The sequence below is a fragment of the Apodemus sylvaticus genome, chromosome 7 (assembly GCF_947179515.1).
Source record: "Apodemus sylvaticus chromosome 7, mApoSyl1.1, whole genome shotgun sequence".
Lineage (NCBI taxonomy): Eukaryota > Metazoa > Chordata > Mammalia > Rodentia > Muridae > Apodemus > Apodemus sylvaticus.
Genome location: NC_067478.1, coordinates 45,115,283 through 45,139,849, shown reverse-complemented (window position 1 = coordinate 45,139,849; position 24,567 = coordinate 45,115,283). Strand labels below are relative to the sequence as shown.

General features: G+C 44.8%; 1 protein-coding gene across 1 annotated transcript in view; it reads left to right on the top strand.

Moving 5' to 3' along the window:
* The window catches only part of Sh3bgrl2 (SH3 domain binding glutamate rich protein like 2), a 54,424-nt gene extending 30,783 nt beyond the window's left edge, over positions 1-23,641 (top strand). Inside the window, exons 2-4 of the mRNA XM_052187732.1 lie at positions 383-568; positions 16,724-16,804; positions 19,523-23,641. Coding sequence (XP_052043692.1) covers positions 383-568; positions 16,724-16,804; positions 19,523-19,534 — 279 coding nt within the window. The 3' untranslated portion in view covers positions 19,535-23,641. The remainder of the gene's footprint in view (positions 1-382; positions 569-16,723; positions 16,805-19,522) is intronic.
* Positions 23,642-24,567: the final 926 nt, after the last annotated feature.

Sequence of the window (24,567 nt, the reverse complement as noted above, 5' to 3'; positions counted from 1 at the left end):
GAAATATCAGGGCGGCTGCTCTTGTTGGTCCCCGAAGTGTCCATCTCAGATGGGACATGCGTGGCTTTCAAATGATACTAGGCCCTCGCCTGATGGTAAATGTCAGCTTCCAGCAGGCTGGGAGGTGGGGAGTGGCCATCTCACCTCACCTCACCTGTCCCCTCATCCTGTCCTGGCAGGCATTGGGGTTGAGCCTCAGCCTTCTGGGATGCCTGGGTGTGGGAGTCATGGCATTAGAGCTGGCTCAGTCCCGGCCTAGACAGATATTGAGGGCAGCGGGCATCTCCTGCCTGACCACTGGGGACTGTAGAATAGGCTGATCTGCAAATGCGTGCATCAGGTAAGCATCTGTCTTTGTTCATCGTTGTTTATCTATCTCTAGATCAAGAAGAAGCAGCAGGATGTGGTTGGATTTCTGGAGGCCAACAAGATCGAGTTCGAGGAGGTAGACATCACCATGTCGGAAGAACAGAGGCAGTGGATGTACAAAAACATCCCCCCTGAGAAGAAGCCTGCACAGGGCAACCCTCTGCCGCCGCAGATATTCAATGGGGATCGATACTGTGGAGTAAGTGGCTGCTCTTTCCCTTTGTTACCCATCATGCTCTGGGTGTGTAACCCAGGGTACATTTGGATCCTTGACCGTAAAGGCAGTAGCTTCGGGAAGCACCCGTTCAGGGCTGTAGGCTCAGCAGAGAGTGGAGCTCAGAGCAGTTGCAAATTCAGCAGCACAGGCAGGGTCTGTTAGGGAATTGTGTGGTCTGTACTGGAGTTCAGGGGGGTCTGTCAGTCTTCCGTCCTGTCCCTCTCTTCGCTTTGGAAGGGAAGTGGAGAACACGTGCTTATTGTGTTCTGACTTTTCAAGCGTGTCTCTTCATTAAAACATTTGGGGGCCAGACTGAAGAGGTAATTATTCTTGAATCATTATTCCCCACTGGTAGCTGATTAGAAAACAGAATTCATATTCAAAAAAGATTATCGGCAGAGGGATTGCTGTGAATATCTAAAATCTGTTTTGGTGCCTTCCTGCTGGGTGCTATATGAGAAAGTGAAGTCAGTTTGTCTAGTTATCCACCTCGATTATTCCTTAGGTTAAGAAACCAAATCTTCCTGCTGAGTCGGTTCGGATTTGACTTTTACCACAGCTTTAAATGCCACACACAAGTGTTTATTTTGGGACTGCAATCCCCTTAAAGAGCAACAATGCAGAGAACCACAGATGCTGAGTGTGGCTGGGTTGTCATTAGGGTGGAGAAGTGGTAATAGTATGTTTTGGCGGGGGTAGAGGCAGAGAAGAGAGTGAGAAGTCAGACAGGAAGGCAGAGGACCACCTGGGCATAGCTGCCACCGTCCTGTGATGTGCAGAGTCCTGTGGCCATGACACTTGTCTGCTCCATGTTGTCCACGCTGCCTGGGAAAAGCCTTAAGCTCAACTCTGTGATCCTTAAACTCACTACATTCGGAACCCCTCATCTCGTCCACCTCCAGGGCGGTGGGATTGCAGGTGTGCGCCGCCGGCCTGAGCTTTATACCCCTGTCTGCAGGTGCGCCACTCGGAGCCACACGTCAGCTCCAGTTTTCAGCTCTTTGAGTAAGGATTGTGACTGTTTCCAAAGCTTTTCTTATATAAGTCATCACATGAAGATAAAGGCTAGGAGTTTTGCATCATGTGTTTATTGGACTTTGTTAAAGAGGGGTATAGAAATGAAGGGTACATACTGTTCATGACGGCCCGTGCTCATGTTCTGCGTGCGTGGCTCAGTGACCAGTATGGGGGACTAGAAGAAATGCTTATAAACTGCAGATCAAAATAAAGCTACAGGGATTGGGTTGGCCCAAAAGGAATTGCAGGCTAGGGCATAAATTAGAAGTCATATTGACTAGGCTCAAGTATCTTTAGTAATCAAAATTAAAACCACCCTAATTGGCTTGGGTTTTTTTTTTTTTTGCCTATAAGAAATGTTCACTTCCTCCTGTAGTGTAAAAACTCTGTGCCTCGGGATTTAGTGAATTTTCAGAAAACTTTCCTTATCCTGCTGCCCAGGGAAATTAAAAGTATTTTTCCTGTAAAAAAGCCATCAAGAGCCTTGAAGAAGCAAGAGTAGAGAGTCAAGTTAATAGGATGGATGGGGCCAAACTGCATAGCCCAGTTAGATCAGCTTCTGAAGCGAGGTGGTGTGACAGGAGGCGGGACATTGCTGGGGGGAACTGGATCCTTTCTGTGGACAGCATGGGAAGCCTTCAGCTTGCCCTGCTGTGTCTCATCCATGTGAGGAGCTTCCTTTCAGGTAGAAGGGTCCCACCGTGTTCCACCGGAGTGGGTCAGCCAGGCAGAGACCACCGGTGACCTGGGGGCTTCTCAGTCCAAATGCTAAGCTGGCTGTCATCAACTGTTGGTCACACATCACAGTCCAGCCTGTTGTTACTTTATAGAATTAAGAGAGGGCAGTGGCTCAAAAAAAATGACCCCCACATCAGTTCATGTGGCACTCACCCACTTAGCAAGCTTTTTCACATTTCCAGTTAGCTTCCAGTTAGCTTCCATGCCAAATGGCCACCATTTGGTCCATGTTGACTTTCTTTGTGACGATAAGAGGATGGGCTTTAGCAAGTGCTCTCAACTTGTCATTGGCTGTTGCTGTGGCCACCATATGCTCCCCATCTTCAAGGTTCTGGTGTCCTTTGCAAAGTTTGTTGAAACGTTACCTATCCATATATTTGTTAGCAGTTCCAAAACAAATGTGTTCTTGTGTTCACAGTTGGCTCTACTCCTTAGCTATCCATTTTGAACTCACATAAGAAATCCCCTGCAGTTGCTTTTTGTGTTTAACATCATTTCCATGTTATATAATACATGTAAAATAGACACGTGCTAATAAATCATTAGCAAAGAAAAGGATGAGAGAAATGGGTGTTAAACTTATGTCTAACATAACCACATTTATTTAAAAATGTACTCCAGTATAAAATGAGAAATTGCAGCAATGGAAAAACCACAGTGATTTTTCACACCAGCCTAATAAAATAATAAGTCAGAAAGCACAACACAAAAGCTAGTGCTTTCTCCGTGAGACATTGCTGGTGTGAAACGGCCTCTGTGTTGTTTATGGAGTCCTTTCTAGGCTTGCAATTCTAGGCTTGGACCATTCTCATCTGGTCCAGGGATGGATGCAGATGTCGAGTGCCAGTTCTGTGGTCCTCTGGGTGTTTGTCAGTTTCTGCTGTGCAGAATTGGAAGGTTTGTTGCATACATGTGTACTCCAGTATGGAGTAATTTTTTAAAGTTCCTTGGTGAGTGCTCGGGAAATTGTAAGCACGCTTTGTACACACTCTTTGGTGCTACCTTGAAAGCATCCTCCTTGCCCTGTCTTCTGGAGTGCCCATTAAGATGGATATTGGCCTTGAAGACTGGTTTTGTCCCACGTTTATCTTTTCCTCCTACTGCCTGCCTCCCTGACATTTTGTTTTCTGGGGAGGTTTCTTGAATTTGTGTCTTAATCTTTGTAGGGTATATTATGTCACAGACACATACCCTATTTCTTGTTCGTTTCTTTCCCGTTTAAGTGTTTTTTTTTTTTTTTTTTATGGTATGATGCAAGGTCCTAATTTAGTGAGGACACTCAATGGAATTTCTTTGACGTTTTCTTCTGTAGCAACTCTTGAACTCATCCACACTGACTTTTCTCTGCCCCACCCCCCCACTCTCCCCTTCCTCTTTCCTATTTTTCTCCCCCCCTCCCTTTTCTCCTCTCCCTTCCCCCACTATTTCTCTTCTTTCTCCTTCTCTTCCTCTCTCCTGTATTGGTGCTGGGATTGAGCTGAGGGCACTGTACCTCCCGGGTCAGTGACTGAGGTGCCCCAGGCCCCCAGATTGTTTGACTGACTTTTTTCCCCAATGCTTAGGTCATGCGCAAATCTTTCTGTTCATGTATAGAAAGCCACACTTGTGTCTTCATGTGAATGCAGCTTCTGGGCAGGAAGTGATGCAGAATGACCAAGCAGCCTGTTAGCCTACTTCCTGTGGGTCCTATGCAGCATCTGTAGGTCTTTTCTCAAGTGACATCCTAACTCATCAAAGAATGAGCTCTCAGTCTCTCGTTTTTTGGGGAGCACCATCCTACCCACAATGCTTTAGCACTGGCAGGGTGAGGGGGTGGGAAGGCCTTTGTCATGCGTGCTGCGTCACATCTCTTTCCACCCATGCTCTTCACTGTCCGCATTTGTCAAGCCTTTGCTTGCAGGAGGCGTGTCTGTCCATTATACCTCTAAACGCCTTAGGGGAGAGGGCAGCACCTTGGGAACTAGACTGTTATATAGTCTTCCCACCTCTGCACCCCAGGCCCTCCACAGTAGCCAGGGTTTCCATTGACCGTGGCCTGCACGCCATAGTTCACTTCCACTTCCAGTGTTGCTGTGCTTGCATTGCAATTCTGCTCTGTAACATCGGCCACCGCCTCCCCACTCGCTGCCTGCTGGTGTTGAGGTTTAGGCTGTTGATGCTTCCAACAGTGTCAGAAATGAGCTTCAATTTCTGTTTGTTTGTTTGTTTGTTTGTTTGTTGTGTTTCTGGTTTGGTTTTTCAAGACAGGGTTTCTCTGTCACCCTGGCAATTCTGTAACTTGTTCTGTAGACCAGGCCAGCCTCAAACTAACAGAGATCCTTCTGCTTCTGCCTCCTGAGTGCTAGGATTAAAGGCATGCCCCACAGTGCTTGGCTCTCTTTCTAGTTTTAATCTCCCTGTGTTGTTGACCTTTTGAGAGAAAGGTGCTAGAGATGTAGTTGTTTCTGTCTCGGTAGAGCAATCTGCAAAGGGATTTGAGTCGGGTGAATAAAAGACGGTAATGTTGTAAAATAAGGTTGATTTGTCTTCTTCTTACCTCTTTCTGACCTCTAAGCCTTTCTGGTCCTTTGCTCCACAGACTGGGTGGGACTTCTTCAGGTAGACCGTGTAGGAGTTGGCTTTCATATTGATTAAACTGTGCCAGATCAATGGTGGCTCTTCTGCCTCAGCAGCCAAAGTCCCAGGTGGACGTGGCAGCAGCTGCTGCCTGGTGTCCTGTCCTCCATTTGCTAGGACAGGAGTGTTCAAGACAGTGTCTGCTCCTTTCTGGGTCAAATATTGATGACCTTCAAAGAGCATCTGCAGGGCAACTAGCAGTAGGTTTCCTCTCTCTACCTGCTTTTGTGGGCCTTGCTTCCCAGTGCTGGTTAACGAGGCTCTCATTTGATTGGCTAATTTGTGGACACAGTTATGCTGCAAGTGACAGGACTCAAACAGTCTGCACAGCGTGCTGTACAGGATTCCCTAGAAATGTCTTACTTGGTTTTAAGTGGATGAGACCTAGAGTAAGCCCCGCTAAGCTCCCTGGTGACCAGTGTGGGCATGTGACTCTGCTCTGTTTAGGATGTGGTTGTCCTGTCCCCTCAGCTTGAACAAGCTCCCCTGACAGTCACTTCCTCCCTCCCTGGAATTGAGGGACCGATGGAGAAACGGGTGCTGTCGAAGGCTCATTGTAATAGTGCCTGTGCCCACGAGAGGGGTGGGGCCTCCTGAGCTGGGGCTTTGATAGCAGACCCTGGGGCGTGGCCTGAAGATGTTCTTGCCTACTGGAGCAACAGGACTTCCTCCTGGGTTTTAAACTGTTTGTCCAGCTGTGATGGTTTTCTTTCTCACCCGGTGCTACACCTCCGTCAATTCCTTCCAGCAGCCAGAAGCCTTGTCCAGACTGGTGTGATTGCTAGCCAGCTAACCCCACTGCTCTTGATGCACTCACTGAGCACTCTGTGTGAGCAGGAATCTGGGGACGGGACCTGGTCCTCCTGAGCCCCCAGCATTGAGGCCCTTTGCTACATTTTAATGCCTAATTTGGATTCTGGAAAGCTTAGCCCTCGCATTTGAGGTTTTAAGCCTTTCTCTCTCTCTGGGCTGATGTGTGTGGAATGTGCTGAACACGAGCATGCCTCTCCACAGAGAGAAAACATCCCCCTCCCTTCATCTCTTTCCTCCCGGGTAGTGCACAGGTGGTTTGGATCACCACATATGTTTATTTCTTGTTAAAAACTATTTTTGTGTAACGAAACACTTAAAATTTACCACCTCAGCCATTTTCAGGTATGCAGTCCATTATGAATTTACTCACGTTGTTCTGAAGCATTGTGCCTTGCAGAATTGGATTTTTCAGTCCCTTAGGCAGTGACTCCTCTCTGCACCCACCTCTAGGCCCTCCTAACTACCATTCTTCTCTACCTATGAATTTGACTATGTTGTAAAACTCACGTGCACAGGATTATGTGGTATTTGTTTTCATCTGAGTGGCTTCTTTCATTTAGCTGGTGTTCATTGTGCTGTGCTAGTCTGTCTAAGGCTGCATAGCATTTCACTGTGCTTATGTCCTGACTTCGTTTATTCATTCACTCATCATTAGTCTCTAGATTGCTTTTATTCCTGTCCTTCTGAATAGTACTGCTATGAGCACAGGCACGCAGATGCTCTTTTAAGAGTCTGCTTTCAGCTGCTTTGGTTTATAACTAGAAGTGGGGTTGCTAGATCACAAGGTAGCTTTGGATTTATTTATCTAAATAAACAACCAAATCCAGGCAGATCTGTCTATCTAGGGAAATAGCCAAGCAGCCATTTCCATCCTGTTAACACCAACAGTGCCAGGAAGGTCCAGCTTTTCGATATTCTTACCAACGTGCCTTTTAGTGTATGTGTGTGTGTGTGTGTGTGTGTGTGTGTGTGTGTGTGTGTGTGTGTGTGTGAACAATGAACATTCTCATGGGTACGAGGTGATCCTCACTGTGGACTTGATTTGTATAACTGATGAGGAAATTGCTGCCCGGTGATGTCGTCTGCTGTCTGTTTGCAGGTTATCTTTGAGGAACACCTGCTCAGTGCCTTGTCCCTCTCAGTCCTTACTCAGGTTTGCTGCCGAGTTAGCGGTATCCGTTACGGGTTCTGGGTCACAATCCTTCGGTGGCATCTGCTCTGCTGGCCTCCACTTCGCCTTTTCATGTTTCCATGATTATGCTTTTGGGCAAGAGAAAGTTTCCCAGTTTGATGGACCAGTTGTCTGGCTTTTGCATCCGTCATCTGTATATATACACAGCTTCTCCCTGGGCTTTCTTTCAGAAACCATAAAGTTTTGGGGCATAGATTTTTATGGCCTTTAATCTTCTAAGCTAATGTGTGTCTGTACTGGAAGGCTGGGGTCTAACTTTATTTTTGTTGCACAAGGACATCCAGTCTTTCCAGTTCTGTTTATTTAGGAGACCATCCTTTCCCTACTGAGTGGCGTGTGTTGTCATTAGAGCATATATCTCTTTTGGGCCTCCCTGATCTGTGTCACTAGTTAATTTATTTTTCTTTCCACCAATGACATACCGTTTTGATTACCATGGCTTTGCAAAATAATTTGCTGAGAAAGTATTGTTTTCTGAATGGGTTGGCTGGTTGGGCTCCTTTCTCATTCCTTGGGAATTTGGTGGCTTTTTGCTTTTTGCTTTTTTGTTTTTGTTTTTGTTTCTAGGGAGAAGAAAAAAGTATTCTTGGAATTTTAGTAGGAATTTACTCCATTGGTAGTTGTCAATAGGTAGTAGTCATACCTTAACAAAATTAAGTGTTCCAGCCTGTGAACATAGAATTTACAGCTACAGTGTCTCTGGTTGCTGTCATCGAATGTTATAATTTTCAGTGTACAGGTCTTCATCTTCCAGGCTAGGTGTACTTGGAAACACTGCATTCTTCTGAAGCTGTTCTCAGAGAGCCTTCCTTTCCAGCCCTCCATTTTTCCTGTGTAGAAATGCAGCTGGCTGTTCCTGCATACAAATGCAGCTGGCTGTTCCTGCATACAAATGCAGCTAACCTGTTCCTGTGTACAAATAACTGGCTCTTCTTCTGTGCAAATGCATTGGACTCTTCCTATGTGCAAATGCAGCTGGCTGTTCCTCTGTGCAAAAGCAGCCCGCTGTTCTTGTGCCCAGTGGTACACACAGCTGACTGTTAGTGTATAGAAATACAACTGACGGCTCCTGTGTGCAAATGCAGCTGACTGTATACACAGGTGCAGGTGACTGTTCCTGTGTGCAAATGCAGCTGACCATATACACAGGTGTCGATGACTGTTAGTGTATACAGATGCAGCCGACTATGCACAGGTGCAGCTGATTGTATGTGTATACAGACACAGCTGACTGTATGCACGGGTGCAGATGACTGTTAGTGTATACAGACGCAGCTGACTGTATGCATGGCTGCAGAAGACTGTTAGTGTATACAGATGCAGCTGACTATGCACAGGTGCAGCTGACTATATGTGTATACAGACGCAGCTGACTGTATGCATGGCTGCAGAAGACTGTTAGTGTATACAGACGCAGCTGACTATGCACAGGTGCAGCTGACTGTATGTGTATACAGACACAGCTGACTGTCTGCACGGGTGCAGATGACTGTTAGTGTATACAGACGCAGCTGACTGTATGCATGGGTGCAGAAGACTGTTAGTGTATACAGACGCAGCTGACTATGCACAGGTGCAGCTGACTGTATGTGTATACAGACACAGCTGACTGTCTGCACGGGTGCAGATGACTGTTAGTGTATACAGATGCAGCTGACTGTATGCATGGGTGCAGAAGACTGTTAGTGTATACAGACGCAGCTGACTATGCACAGGTGCAGCTGACTGTATGTGTATACAGACACAGCTGACTGTATGCACAGCTGCAGATGATTGTTAGTGTATACAGATGCAGCTCACCTTTTTGTGCTGATTTTGTGTCTTGCACCTTTGCTGAATTCGTTTTTCCCTTTCTAACAAACTAGCACTTAGAAATTCATTCAGGATTAAAATCACAGCAATCAGTTTACGGCTTACCCATCAAGGAATAAGGCAGGACAGCATTCAGTAGTGAAGACATATCCATGAGAGTCTGGCTGCAGATGTCCTGCTCGGTCAGGCATCTGTTGACAATGGGAATGTGGAGTGGGTGTAAAATACTGCTAGTTTCTCAAGAGTAAAGCCCTTTATTCAGGTCGGATCTTAATGTCAAAGGACCGGCGACCTGAGGGAGATACAGACAAGCTGGACTTTCCCATTCGACAGTTTAAAGGTTATTTATTTCTTTATTTATTTACATTCTAGCGTTGCCCTCCTCTCAGTCCCCCTCCCACAGTTCCTCATCTGATTCCTCCTCCCCCTGCCTCTGCTCCCCCATTAATGTTAAAAATTGTTTGCCTTTTTTTTTTTTTTTTACATTTTATAGATGTTGTTTATAATGTCAAGTATAGGCATAAGCATTGGGCACATTGCTAACCAATCAGGGATGACAAGCTATTGCCCAGTCTGTTTCAGTGACTTGGGACCTGCTGTGGCTTCCTTCCCACATACTGCCTTGGGTATTGAGGTGACTGTGATCGGTACTGAGGTTGATTGAGCTGGGCTACTGTCCAGCAGTGGGTGGGGTGTTACCCCCTTCTTCTCCCTATAAAAGGAGGTGAGCCTACACTGAGCACAGTGGTGCACACCTGTGTCCGCAGCTACAGTGCTTCTCAAATACAGTGTCTGCAAGATCGGGTTGCGTTTCCACCCAAATGCATTAAAAGCAAGTTGACTGAAGCTGCTTGTAAACTTTCACGGTGAAATCCAATAAAATCGCCACCGTTAGAAGCTCACCTATCTCACACATACTTTCCTGGCAAACTTTATATTTTAAATCCTGCTGTATTTCAGCACCATCTATGAAAGCCCAGTTATCTCACCGAGGAGGGTCTCCTCCGTCAGCCGCTTGGCTGCACGTGTTCATAGGTGGCACCCTTCCGCATTCTGTGGGGGACTGTGGAGCAGCAGGGCTCTGTTTCGATTCTCACTGCAGCCTGTCGCCGGCTCAGCAGCCAGTATTGGTATTCCTTGCAGCTTTCTCTTCTCTTAGCATAGTTTTTATTCCGCTCTCTATAAATGTTTAATCTCCCATTTTCACCTCACTGCAATGTTTGCCTCAAAACCCATGCGGTGATGAATCCCTGGGATGTGACTGTCATGAAGATGCTGAATCGGGCCGTGACAGCCAGGAGCCTCCGTCCTGAAAGTTTAAGGCCACCCGTGTTGGCTGGCACTCATCTGAACTCGTGTCCAGACAAGCAGTTTCCTTTCTGTTCACATAATTCTTCTGAGCCATCTGCAACTAAAGGCAGGGAAGACAGAACTGTGCAGACAGCAAGGTCACATTAACATCAGTGTTGAGACATCCAAGCCTGCCTTGGAGAGGACAGAGAGGAAAGTTCCTTCCCCGCCCCCGCCCCATAGGCGCCCTCCAGGCCAGAGCCCAGATGCTCATCACCTCCTCAGGAAGCTTTGCCTCCCTGTTTTCTGCTTTTTCTACCTGTGCTTCATATACTAATCTATATCCTTTGATTTTAAGATTTGGATGGTATTTCTTTTTCTTTGAAAGAGGGGAACTTGGCTCTCTTGCGGTTTCTCCTTCCTTCTCCATCGATACGTAAACACACGTTCGTACACGATGCTGCTCAAGTTGGTCACACGCTCTTCCTAGCTGCAGCACACATGGGTCTTGCATTGATGCAGTTCTGTAAATACTGTTTTACAAAGCTGTTTAGCAGTATGAACAGGACGTATAATCAGTCTTACCTTACTAAGTCCTCAAAGCTCACAGAGAATGACATGGATGTCAACATCAAGGCATTCTCATTGTAAAGCTGAACAAGACCCGCTCCACTTTGTGAAGATGCGAGGAAGGTACTTTTTCTTATATTTCCTTATATTTGCTTAAACTTCTGTCTGGGGAAAAAAAACATTCTCATAGCACGATACACCGATCTTGTAAACATTCTAAGTGCCTTTTTTTTTTTAACTTTCCTTTTTACTGGATAGTTACATTGGCCTCAGAATTCTAGATTTAAAACTATATTCTATCAGGACAGGCAACTTCATTGTCTGTATTTCCTGCTCCGATAGAAGAACCCGCGTGTGCTGCAGTAGACTCTCGGGTTGGTCTGCCTCTCTCGGAGACTTTCAGGTTTGGGTCTTTGTTGATTTTCTTTCTCTCTTGACCTCTGAGGTGTTCTCATCTGCTGGGCTAGGCTCCTTAGCTTGGCTTAGTTCTGTCAGTGGCAGCTTTTCCCTTGAGGTTTTTTGCTTGTTTGTTTCCTGAGTTGTGGAATCAGCGCCTGAGAACCTTTTGCTGAGCATTTGGTGGGACTTTGACTCTTCATTCTTCTTTTGTTTGCCTGCAGGATTTAGTTTTATTTGTTCAGTGGTCTTATCTTAAAAAAAAAAAAAGAAGAAGAAGAAGAAGAAGAAGAAGAAAGATTCAGGAAGGAAGGAAAGAAAGAAAGATTTAGAAAGAGAGAGAGAAAAAAAAGAAAGCTAGCTATTAGTTGCACCTCTTAATCTTGATGCTGTTTCGTGCATGCAAGCGGCATTCTTGAGTTTATTTTCTAGGTCACTAGCTGGATGGAATTTTGGGGTTTTTTTTCTTTTTTTTGCATCTCTACATTATTCTGTTTTTACAATTTGTATTTAGCAATCAGATTTCATTTCTAGTAACCCCTTTGTATTGTTTTATTTCTCCTTTAAAAATAAAGTCTTGTTCCTCTTATGTGGATGTAGCATCTTAAATCTTTCCAAGCATACTGATTCAAAGTACTCGGCATAAGGATTGTTTTCCCGGGGCCTGTGCATCTCCAGCATCGATTCTGTTGGTTTTTGACATTTTCTTTTAGGAGCCAGGATGATGCCTCCCCCTCTCTCCCCAACCCTGGGACTTTCACAGACCTGTTTGTTTTGGGTAGGAGAGCAAAGGAAATTGTATAAGGGGTTGGACCCTCTGGACTGCTGACAAAAGCAAGAGTTACAAAGGCATGAAGGCCAGAGGTGCCCTTCCAGTTCAAGCCTTTCCATCTGTCTGTGTCCTGTGTGCAGAGTGACCAGCTGGCCTTTCCCGCTTCTGGAGCTTACTATGCATTCTTCAGAGAATCACAGTCTTACCAGCAGCCCCAGGATAGGCGGGATGCCCCCCAGCCTTTGCAAGTACACCTCGTGCTGCTTTGGTCTTTTCCACCCCCTCTTCCCCCAGCACTGTGTTAGCTTCTGAGGCTCACAGTTTCTGCAAGAGGCTGCTCTGCACCTTTGTTCTTTGGGATTGAGTTTTCCCCCAATGTTTTCTCTACAGTTATATTTGCTATACATTCTAGGAGGTGATTAAATTTTATTGCTGGTTGCCTTCCTAAGCATAACTGTCCTGTTGCCCCAGCCCCTCCTCATTTCAGATGGCATCCAGACAAGACAGTTGGTGACTCACATGTCCGCACTGTATCCTGAACCAGCGTGGTCAGAAATACTAAACATGATTTCAGAATTGAACATCCTTAACATCCAGCGTAAGAATTGCTGACTGAAGCTGTTTTGAGATGGCTGTAACTTACCTATCTACCCTGCTAGGATTGGGTCTGCCAACTTTTTTTTTTTTCAACATCAAAGTTTCGTAAAATAGAATATAGCATTAACAGCCCTTATTCCGAAATTCCGCTTGGATGCTGCCCTCAGGCTAGACAGGAAAATTTAAGCAGGATCCTCAGTCTGTCTTAAACAGCAGCAATTGCAGCGGCCTTCAGAAGGTGGGATTTTAAAGAATCTCTTCTGTTTGGAGAAGCCCATTTTCCTTTGACTTATGTAGATTGACTCAGTTCCTTTCCCATGCGTTGTGTTTCCAGCAACCCTCTGTTTGCCTATGCCCTTGGCATGTAGAAAAATACGGCTGTATCGCTCACTTGCCATTGCTAAGGGGAAGGCCACTGCGGGGTTTTCCTAACCACTCTCCTAGGGAACACTGAAAAGGCAAAGAATTTGAAGATCTTTGTCTCCAGTGCCTACATAGTCCATAATAGTGCAGCCAGAGCAGGAGGGCAGTATCCTTTCCTGGGCTTTGAGGAAGAATGAGGCTGTTGTTAATGTTACCTGCTGCAGATTTTATCACGGGCCTATAAACGTCGCCAACATTGGTTTTCACTTGACCGCAAACAGAATTACAGGCTACCTGAGTCTTTGTTCTTCACCCCTGCACTTCTTTACAGTCCTCCACGGCTCTTTAGCCTTATTCTTCTTAAAGGCATGTAGGACCGTCCCCTCCCCTCCCCTCCCCTCCCCTCCCCTCCCCTCCCCTCCCCTCGGTGGGTGAGAAGCGTCCAGTTATGCTCTATCTATGAGGCTCAGGCTTTTCTCCCTTCTCCAGCTGTCGCCATGAGAAGCGGTGACTTTTCTTCCATCCTTTGTCTTAACTGTAATGAAAATGTAGCTGCTGTTGAAACCAGGCACGTTCACTTTGAATATGATTTCTACGTTTGTGCCCTTTGCAGAGTCAGTATTAACTGATCTTTATAGCCCAAAGTCACAGAGCAGATTATGCTGCAACGCAGTGCAGTCTGCAGAGCGTATTTACAGACAGCAGCTTTAAAGGGTGCCTTTAACTAGGGAATTCAGTGGGTCTGTTTTAGAAGCCTTGTGTGAATTCGTAAACCATATACTTTTCACCTTTGGGAGGAATTCTAACACACACACACACACACACACACACACACACATATATTTAAAATTCGACAAGTGAAACACATTTGATAAGAACGCATTAACTGTTTTTCTCATTAAACACATGGCCTAAGATCATACTATAAGAAAATATATTTTAAAAGGAAATTATTTTTAAAATTCTGACTGTGTTACTCTTAAATGATTTTATATCATACTGTTTAAGTGTGAAAGGAATATTAAATAATTAAAATGTTTTAGTTTTTAAATTTTCAATAATTCACTTTATTCAAACATGACCAAAAACCATGTTTATTTTTGCATACTTTAGGATTTGCAGGACTCTCAAAAGCCTTTGGATGTCAGAAAGTAAATGTTTGTATACTGTTTCAGAACAGGCAAAATGATAACACATGACATACTAGTCAATAATTAACAAACACAATTGATACGCTGATTTAACATAGGTTTTAAGAATTACTTTCTGGACGGGCTGGATGGCTAGGCAGGTCTAGAAAGCCTGGTGACCGTGCAGGCCTGACACCTGGCTTTCAGTACCGCAAGCTGTGCCTACGTGTTGTCCTCTCTCTGGCTTTCCTTGGGTACCCTGGCCACGCCTCCTCCACTTCCACACATGTCATACACACAGTAGTCATAAATAGAGCTTGTAAATGACTCTAAATGATTCTACTTTAAGTTAACAACTAACCTGGATATTTGTCACTTTCTCTTAGGGGGTTAGTATCTTAATGAGATCTTCTAAGTTCTACTACGCGGTCTAAGTTCAGTGCTCTTCAGTCCAGGAGCCTCCGAGCCACAGCTGCTTGGCATTGAGCTAAGAGGTGATTAAATGAGAATTGTGCTTATCACTTTTGTGAGGACATATTATATAATTTAGGAGATTTTTTTTCTTTTTATAAATTAGAAACATCCTGAGATTTCTAAATATCTGACGTTTGCAAATACCTTTGTTGGTGACTAATACTTGTAAGGACAGTCATTCCAATGTGAATAAATGGGATATTGAAAATGTTGCATGCTTTTCCTACCTCTAAATATTTTTAGCTGTTTTTGAAAGTTGCATGTAAGTTTGTTTTACGTTTAAATTTGTGGTTAGGGGAAATATGATCGTTTTGAGGTTTTTCAAGATGACAACTGGAAGTATAAACATTAGATTCCCCTTGCCAGTCTCTTTACTCTTTTATGTAATGTTTCCATGTTGCCACCAACCTCTTTTGAAAGCAGAAAGAAGGAAGCGGCCAACTATTCCAGGAGACATATGCATCCACAGCACCCCCAGGCAGAGCCTTGCCTCAGTCGGCCTCCAGTAGCTCCTGCTCCATTATTTCCTAGGAATCTCTAATTCCAGTGGGCAGCAGTAGCATGCAGTGTAGGGAAGAAAGCTGGAGAGGCGTAAAGGGCCTGTGACCTGACAGGTTGCTCTATGCCCAACATTGTCCATGACTGGGCCTCTTAGAAATGAATCTGGGAATAGCAGCCCACCTGCTGAAAGGTTAGGCAGCATCACAATATGTATGTGTGGCCTTCAAGGCCATGCTAAGTTTCTCAGGCATACTATATGAGCACCAGAAGGCTTCAAGAAGAGATGTGACCATGGGCCATGGGCGGTAGGGTCAACTTGATTTATAATATTTTTCTGCCAGTGTGTCCCTTGGCAGAATATGACATTGGGTAGAAATGGGCGGGATTAGGCAAGGGCTGATAATGAGGCACTGTGGCTGACATCCAGCTGGGGTTAGGCCACCGAAGGCAAATACAGAAAACCGAGGAGGCTTAAGGGATGTGTCAGGTGATGGCGGGAAGAGAAAAGGCCTGCAGTGTTCACGTGTGTGATGAGCAGTGGTCGTTAGCGAGGTGCTGTTTTCTGAGAGGTGCAGGTTGGAGACTGGAGACTGGGAGCTAAGGTTCCCCCATGCTGAGCAGCTTCGTGCGTCCACGGACCTAGAATGTAGCAGAGATCAGAGCCGGAAGTGGGTTCCAGTGGAGGAGATGCCCTCAGAAAAGAATGGACAAAGAGCAGAGGCAGAACATGGAGAAAGGGCCAGATCACGGTCACTTCAGTAGTGACCTACTGACTGGGTGGGTTATATCCAGCTGCGATGTCGCCCTCACCCTCCTGCCTTGTCACCCTCCTTCCATCCCCTGCCAGCTCCCTGCCTGCCTTCCCAGGCTGCCCTTGCCCAAGTCCTTACACCAGCCATTTGCACGGCAAGCTCTGTTGATCCTGGAGGCTTCTGCTTAGCATATGGAGCCATTCTCTTCAGATATGTGACTCCTCAGTGACCGAAGGAGTAGCCACTGTAAAACCAGGGTGACTGCAGGTTGGAGTCAGAGCTACATCTACCATGAGACTCACTGGGAGGGGCTGTGCACAGAATCAAAGATGATTATCTAGACATTTTTCATCAAATGAAGCTTTCTGAGGACAAAACTTCTACAAGTTATGGATTCATTTAGATTTCAGGGGCTCTTAAAAGCCCCATAATAACCTTGGCCCAGCTCCTGCCCAGTGGCTAGGATGCATGTGGCCTTGGCCAGTTTCCTCCTGGGCTGATGCCGTCCAGAGTACGAAGAGCACGGAGGACAAGAGCAGTGCAGCAGACAGATGTCAGGTCCCCCATCTGTGGCTGTCCCGCTTGGTCACTGTTTCTTTTCTCAGAGCTTGTCCACAGGAAACTGCAAAAGCAGAGCAGTAGCCTTCCACCAAGACTGACCCCTGCGGCCCTTGTGACTTTTCTGGTGACCCGTGATTTATTTTATTTTATTTATTTTATTTTTTTTATGTCTTAGCAAAGTATCAAGCATGGCATTGGAATGTGGCTTTCTTTATTAGTGCCTAGGGTATAATCTAAGGTCAGGGTGAGTCCATACAGATAAATTCTAGTTTGACACACGAGGAAAAGGGATTGTTTGCCCCTTTATTTCTGTTGCCAAATCCTTTCCTAATTCTGGATTTAAGGAAAAAAAGACTTGTTACAACGGGCCCTTTCCACTCTAACACATTGAATCCCGTGGGTGCATGTAGACAGACCCTCCCTGGCCTTGACAGAGCAATGGTTCATTGTTTTCTTCCATGCAGGATTTTTTGAAAGCATCAACTATAAAAGTGTTTGCCTGCCAGTGCTCACTGGCTTTATTTCCCTTCCCTCTCTTTCTAGGACTATGACAGCTTCTTTGAATCGAAGGAAAGCAACACAGTCTTTTCCTTCTTAGGCCTGAAGCCACGGCCAGCATCCACGGTAGGTTAACCTTGTGTGTTCAAGGTAGGCTAACCTCTGTACTGGGCTTCTGTACTCTTGTTTCAGAGTTTACCGTGCTGGAGTTGACCTTAGGGCCCAAGGCTGAGTGGGTGAGAGGCGTGTATATCCACCCTGCTGAACTTTCAGTCTCTTGGGGAAATACAGACTGTGGTGTTACACTCAAAATTTTTAACTTCTTTAAATCGAAATATTAGTTTACTTTTACTCCATAGCCCTGTTCTTTGAAGAGGAATTTAAGGTAGCAAAATAAGTAGCTAGTTTTTATTTAAATTATAAATTCACATTATACATTACCCCTGTGTCTGTACCTTTCTCATTTATAATTTGTTTGGTCACAGATTGAATATATTTTGGAAAAAAAAATCACATCTCTACTGATCATGCACAGCCTTCTCCTGTCCTTATTTCTGTGTTTGTTTGGGGTTTTTTGTTTGTTTGTTTGTTTGTTTGTTTGTTTGTTTTGGGGGGTTATGGTTTTTTTGATTTTTTTGTTTGTTTGTTTGTTTGGTTTTGGTTTTTTTCTCGAGACAGGGTTTTTCTGTGTAGCCCTGGCTGTCCTGGAGCTCGCTCACTCTGTAGACTGGGCTGGCCTCGAACTCAGAAATCTGCTGGCCTCTGCCTCCCAGAGTGCTGGGATTACAGGCGTGCGCCACCACCGCCCGGCTTCTGTGTTTGTTTTTTGAGACATTTCTGAGACGTTTCTGAGTCTGTTTTTGAGACGGTTTCTCTGTGTCATTCTGGCTGCCCTGCACTTTCTTAGACCAGGATAGCCTGGAACTCAGAGATCTACCAGTCTCTGCATGCTGAATGCTGGGATTAAAGCCACCAAGCCTGGCTTTGCTTCTTCTGAGACAGTGCCTTTCTATGCCTGACTGTCTTAGAACTTACTATGTCTATTGGGCTAGCCTTGAACTCACAGAGATCTTCCTTGCCTTTGCCAAGTAAGATAGCATAACACCTGTTTGCATAGATGTCCTGTTTAAAGCATCTCAGTCACCTGGAGATGCTTTGAGCCATGTTGGGGCAGGGAGCCTATGCACAGAAGTGCAGGTGCTGCGTACTGGAGAGACGAGAGAATCCTGGGGCCCTGGCGAGGACTTGGGATGGATCCCCCACAATGCCAAGGGGCAGCAGCTTTATGAAATGGCAGAAGCAGAGCCACACTTGAGAGGCCTCTCCAGAATCAGACCTGAAAGAGATGTCGCCCTTCCTAATCCGGTCTGAATATTTTTTAAAAAACCTCTTTATCAAGTCATATCTTTTGGAAAATGTGAAGAACCTAAGTCTGTTTTTTGCAAAGACTTAGGAATAATGAATATTTTCACAGCCATATAAAGCACAAGATTTACTTTAAAAATAAAAAGAGACATATAAAGTAAGTTAATAGTTCAGTTATTTCATTTTAAAAAGACTGGATTTGTGACTAGAAAAGTAAGTTAGGCTCATTTTTTAAAATTGTAAAGAAGTAAATATGTGTAAAGTAGAATATTAAAATCACTACCCAGAGCCAACCATGTTGACACTTTTCCAGTGTGCCTTACAATCCTCATATACATAGTAATTGAGGTTTGACTCAAGCTCAAGTTGGGGCTGAATTCTAAAGTGTCTATTTGAATGCAGCTGGACCTGCACTGCATTCTGGAGACCTCATCTAAGTAGCAGGTCCTTTGAGGCTGCCTGGGACAGGTACCATCTGAAGCCCTGTGGGAGGAGGCAGAGGCTCTCAATAATAGAAGCCCAGCTTCAGCGCCTGCAGCAGAGGCCCCGCCGTGCAAACACGCTTTGTTTTACATCAGCAAGTCTGCAGATGGCTTGTGGGTGGTTCCTATGCACACGGTTTTTAGCAGAGGCACACCCACACAGAAAGTATTTACAGGTTTTTCAAACTATTTTTATACAAGTCAGACATTTGAATATTTGTTAGGAAAATTAGTATTTGTATAAAATATTTCACCCAAAGATATTAAACAATTCAGATTTGTCTTCAGAGAACTGTGTGGTAGGGAAAGCCTGGGGCAAGGATTACCTCACAGAGGCAGAAACCAGTAAGCTGTGTCAAAACCTCATAGAAAATACTGTGCACACAGCATCTCTGTTCTTATATTCTCCAAAGGCACAGATTCTTTAGAGATTTCAGCAGGCTGGTATGGAAAGTTTTGCTTCTAGGTCACTATGATTAGGGGGTGATTTTCAGAATCCATGATGGCTGATTGCACTGCACACTCTTTGACCATATTTGGAGCAAATTGCATTGGCTTCTTGGTGACACTTGTTTAATTGGGTCATGGGGACAGGCAGAGTGGCACTTGGACAATATGGGTGGTGATACGTTATGAATGATGTGGCCATTCTGATGATGTCATTCATCCAGGATCACCCTTAACCAGTACCTCTTCATGCTCCTGAGAGGTCACAGCCACCTGCTGAGAGCTAGTAGCACAGCAGTGTTCAAAGGAGACTCAGTGGCTACTGAAAAATGGAGCCTCTGTTTGCAGGTTGGGTGGGTCTGACTGAATTTAAGGCTCTGGCTTAACAGCCGGGACTCACTCCTATCAGTAACGGTGTCATTATAAAATCCCTCATATCCAAACACACACACACACACACACACACACACACAAAGAAGCCACTGCCAAAGGCAAATGTTCTTGTAGAGGCAGCATAATAACTGTTCCTTTCCCCTCCTCTGTTTAATAGGCTGAACCCTAGAGGTAAGGAGCAGAAGGTGATGAAGTTGCGTTTTTGGAGCACCCCCTGGGACTCAGCACTCACCTGCTTACCTGATGCATCACTGTGACAAAGCCACACACACAATCAGTTACTTCGCTTGACCTGGAGAAGGTGTCTTTGGAGGACATGGGAATAATGGGGACTGCATGATTGCTCTGAGCCAATCAGGATGGTGGTGGTGGATTCTCTTATTTTCTGATTCGTCTGTAGTTGCCTCACATATGTGAAAGTACTCTCCCCCGTGATAGGTCAGCTTCCTTAACGACTGACAGATAATTGGGCAGCACCGTCAGGGTAAAACGTTGGACATGTTTTATTAGAAACCAGTTTTGCAGAAACCCATTCCTCTCTAAGCTGCCTGCCTCCCATCCTTGAAACGATTTTGCCAGGATGGTAACATCATTGAATCTGAAAGAAGAAAGCAATGCCAGGTGACAAAGGACTCTGAGGGTTCTTGTTGTAGAGTGACAAATGTCACCACTCTGGTACTTTGTAATAACACCTGCTGGAAAAGTGAGATGCCCTAAACTCGTTCTGTGATGGAAACCCTCACTCCTATAAATTCTCCAGGTGCTTCCCAAGCCACCATTACAATATCAAATGATCATGGCCAAGTTATGGGGCAGAAAAGAATTGCTGTTTTGGAAAATGTCTCCTTTATCTCTTGCAAGGGGGATGTTTCACTATATGCATAAGACTAATTGAGAAATGTATTTTAAGAAGTGCTCCGCTTACATATAGTGAGTTAATAGAGTTTGCTCTGTCAGTACGCACAGGCGTTTGTAGCTCTTGTAGTTTGCTTACACACACATGCACATATATTTTTAAATGCAGCTCCCCAAAGTAACAGCTGCTTGTTCTATTTTGTGAAGGGAATATATTTTTGGAGAAAGAAAATGCTTGGTTAGATATATTTTGTGAGCCATTGGCACCAGTCCTGCTGGGGCGGGGGCTGGGGCTGGGGCTCAGTGGTAGGACGTCTGCATAGCACACACAGGTTCTGCACTCAGCTCCAGTACACTGGAAAGGAAAAAGGAGACACCAGGATTGCTGCCTAGTGTGACTTCCCATGTCACCCACCTTCATCTCTACTTTCCTAGTTCATATTTCAGACACTTCCCAGCCTTAGGGTTTTTAGAATAACACAGACACACACTCTTGCTTGATATAGGAGCACAAGTGAGATTTCAGAGCAGCACAGTCAGGAAAGGGCTGTCAAGAGCATGGTACTGAATGGTCCTCAGGAAGCAAAGTGCCTGCTCCCTCTGGGTGAACACTGGAGTTTCATATCACCGGAGCAGAGATTAACTTTCCTGTATCCTGGCATATTTAGAGTTAATTTCATACATAGGGATAGGCTTGACTAGGATAAAGAGCTGACTGAAATCTCTTAGCCCTATAGGCATGATGCTGGGCCTTTCACTCTGATTCTGAGAAGGAAATGTTTGAGAAATTAAGAGATGAAACAGGCAGCCCTCTCTGCCACTCCCACCGAGCTTGGCTAACTGGGCTGTTCTGCAGTAGTTTTTAAATGCTGAAGCTGAGATCTTGTTGCGGTCCTGTGGCAACAAGGAGAGAGGCGGACAGCTTTCTTTATGAATGGACCAAATGACTGATACACAATTTTCTTTCCAAGGAAAGGTTGCCGGGGTGTGGGTATTAGTGGCTAGTTGGCATTAAACAAGATCCAGGTAAAATTCCACTTGATAAATCCCAGGGAGTTTCCAGAGTTTCGTGTTTTGTGTTTTGTTTTGTTTTTCCTCCTCCAACTGGATATTGTGCTTGAATTTGTGAGTCTTCTGACAAGACACACTTCTCTTCAAAACAGAGCAATTTTTAAATTGTCGTTGTGTAATCAACCCAGGTTTCGTTGATCTACTTACTTACATCGAGTCTACTCTTGCCAGTGAGTGCCAAGAACCAGTTTGGCAAAGTGAAATCTTAGCATGTTTTGTATTGTAGGAGCAATAACCTTACACTGTTGAGGAGACAGAGGAAGCTACCAAGATTTGTCATCTATCTTTTTAATTGTCCATATCATACCTACTATGACTGTGTTTAACACGCTGAATAGATGGTGGTTGTACAATCGCTATCGCAGTTGCATATCATTTCCTTGCCATGATCCTTCTGGGGAACATTGGGGAGTCAGTCAAGAAAAATGAGATTAGAGGTTGTGACTTGTTTTGGTGACCAGAAACCCAATTTGGAGTCACCTGCAGTTCCCAGACAACAGTGTGTGCAGAGCACGCAGGCCCTTGTATGATTTCCAGTCTGCCTGTCTCACTGACTTCTTTCCTTCCCTTCTTTCCCCTTTTCCTGCTTGTTGTTTTTTTAGACAGTCTTGCTATGTAGACCTGGAACTCGCTTCTGCTTCTGCTTCTGCCTCCCAAAGGCTAGGATCACGTACTTGCTGAAATAGTGTTCTGATTCCCTTTCATTAGCTTGCCTTTAGATTGGCTCACCACTATCTTCAGAGCCTAGGAAAGAAATGCAGGTATGGACATGGTGCCAGCAACTCTCAAGGCATAGTGTTGACTTCCTGTCCACTTGTGGGACGAAGGAAGTGTGCTGATGACCAGACCGTGCCATTTGACCATTAGGTGAGCGTGAAGCGCCATACTGCTAGGTGTCTGCAGACCAGAAGACAATTTAGTTCAGGAAATATTTTGCCAAATTCTGGGGGGGTTTATGAAAATCAAAGAGGAAAAAAGGAAATATTTTGCCCTTAGATGCTAATATATTTTAGGCTTTCTTTTTCTGCTTTATAAAGTTAACCCAATATTTACATTTTCATATTGTGTGAATTTAACCATCTAAATATGTTTTTCTTTTGTTATTGAAGGTACCAAAGGCTTTTTATGTTTTGTTTGGTTTGTTTGAGTTTATTGTGGGGGGTTGTTTTTTTTTTTTCTAGAAATACCTTTTATATAGACTTGTCCCCAAGTGTCTGGGTCTGCTTCAGTCTGTGTAATTGTTTTTTACCTCAGTTTGTTTGTGTTTGTCTCTCAAGGCATTGGTGAATCTCAGATTTTATATTCTGCATTAAAGGAGAATAAATTACAGAAAACATGCGTTATAAAACTGGAGTTGTTTCTTCCCATTCTCTCATTTTCCAACTTTTATTCTAGAGTTAGCTTGGATCCTTCCTGTTGCTTTAGGAAGCTTGAATTTTCGCTCACATCCATGTTACAGTTACAGAGCTCCCACAGCGACTGACTTAAGAATGCCTGTGGTTTTGTCTGGGAACACTGGGAGGAGAACAGAGCCCTCTCTGGCCGCCCAGGACTAAGGTGGGGGTCACTCAGCAGCTGGTCTAGGTGTATCATGTACTCTTCCAAGTACACCGAGGCCCCTAATGATTTGTCCTATCCCGGCTGCAGAACACACTGGAGGTGGCCACAACTCCTCTCACTTGGGCTTCTTATGATCCACGTTTGGAAACAGAAGCAAACACTTCTGAAGGCAGGGGCTGAGGTTGGGTTCACCTAGAAACAGTTGCAGAACTTAAACTCCAAGCCAGATGGAGGTTGGAGGAGGGGTCAGAAGCAACAAGCTATAAGCTGGCAGAGCTGTGTCTGCACATGAAACCAAATCAGCAGACAGCCCTGCCTGCTTGTGACCCAGATTCCAAAGCGAGGGCTTCCTAGTTCTAGACGCACAGGCCAGATTAGCATGGCTGTCTTTCCTGCCAGCATGAATTAAGTCCTCACAATGTGATGGGTCCTGTCTGAGCAGCCCAGTAGGACGAGACCAGCAAATGAGAGCAGCAGGTCCAGCCGCAGTCTCAGTGACAGGCCAGGTAAGCTGTTAGCACTGGTACAGCTGAGTCAGAAAGGTTAACGGCTTTTTCTTACTAAAACCATGCTGACTTTCTAGATCTTATACATGCAATGGACTGTATGTATATATACATCTGTATCTACTGAAGTATAAAGAGTAATAATAAACCCCACCCGTATACCCCATGTGCCTCCTGACCTTCTCTGGCTCCCAGTATTTGTGTGGATCGACGCCTTCCTGCCCTTTAGCGTTTTTGTCTCCATGTATGTATTCTTAAAGAAAAATAAAGAGAATTAAACCAGATACAGTTTTTGCTTCTTGCAATGGGAACTTTCATTGTTAAGCATTATTCCACTATGGGAATATATAACTTGTTTTTTCTCCAGTTGTTGACAGCTGAACATTGCTGCGAGTAGTCATTCTTTCATTTGACTTCTGGTGCAAGTATGAGACTTCTTACACACGAGTGGGCCCCACCTTAAGGAGTATTGCTGGCTATACAGAAAGAGCACGGATTGGCCTTAAGGACAGAGACAGATGGCTTTCTCGAGCTATGGTACTGGTTTATAGCTCCCACCAGAATGCTAATTTTAGAACTACTAATCATGAACAACCTGTGTGGTTGCTAGACAAATTTGTTCCAAGCATGGGATGTAAGATGGTATCTTGTGGTTTCATTTGGCTTTTTTTTTTTAAATCATTAGTAAATTGAACATGTTTATTATGGGATTCCTGTGTCAAACTTGCCACTCGGATATTTGTATATGTTATTAGTCATTGAATGTTTTGTTTGTGTTGCTGGGGATTGGACCCAGGGCCTTGCACATACTAAGTAAACATTTTACCTCCGAGACATACTTTGAGCCCATGAGTTAGTTCTTAAAGTGGAGAGAAACCAGGAATATACAGTCCTCTGAAGCTTCTTCTGGAAATGTGAGATGCACATGAATGTTTATTTCGTTTTTAGGAAATAAAGGTAAGTATGTTGATTGGCAGCCTGTCTGTCAGCCGTGAGATGTGCTCAGGGACGTCTCCAGGAAGCTTTCGTCTCTGAAGGGGTCTTAAGGTTCATCCCTTTGTTGTTCGTCAGGAAATCAATGGAATTTATGCTCGGATCCAGTTTGCTTTACCAAACTCTTTATGCAGGCTTTATGCTCATGTGTTACTGTTTGCTTAGGATGTCAACATCAACAGTGGGCTTGGCGCCGTGGGCCAGACATGGTGTGACA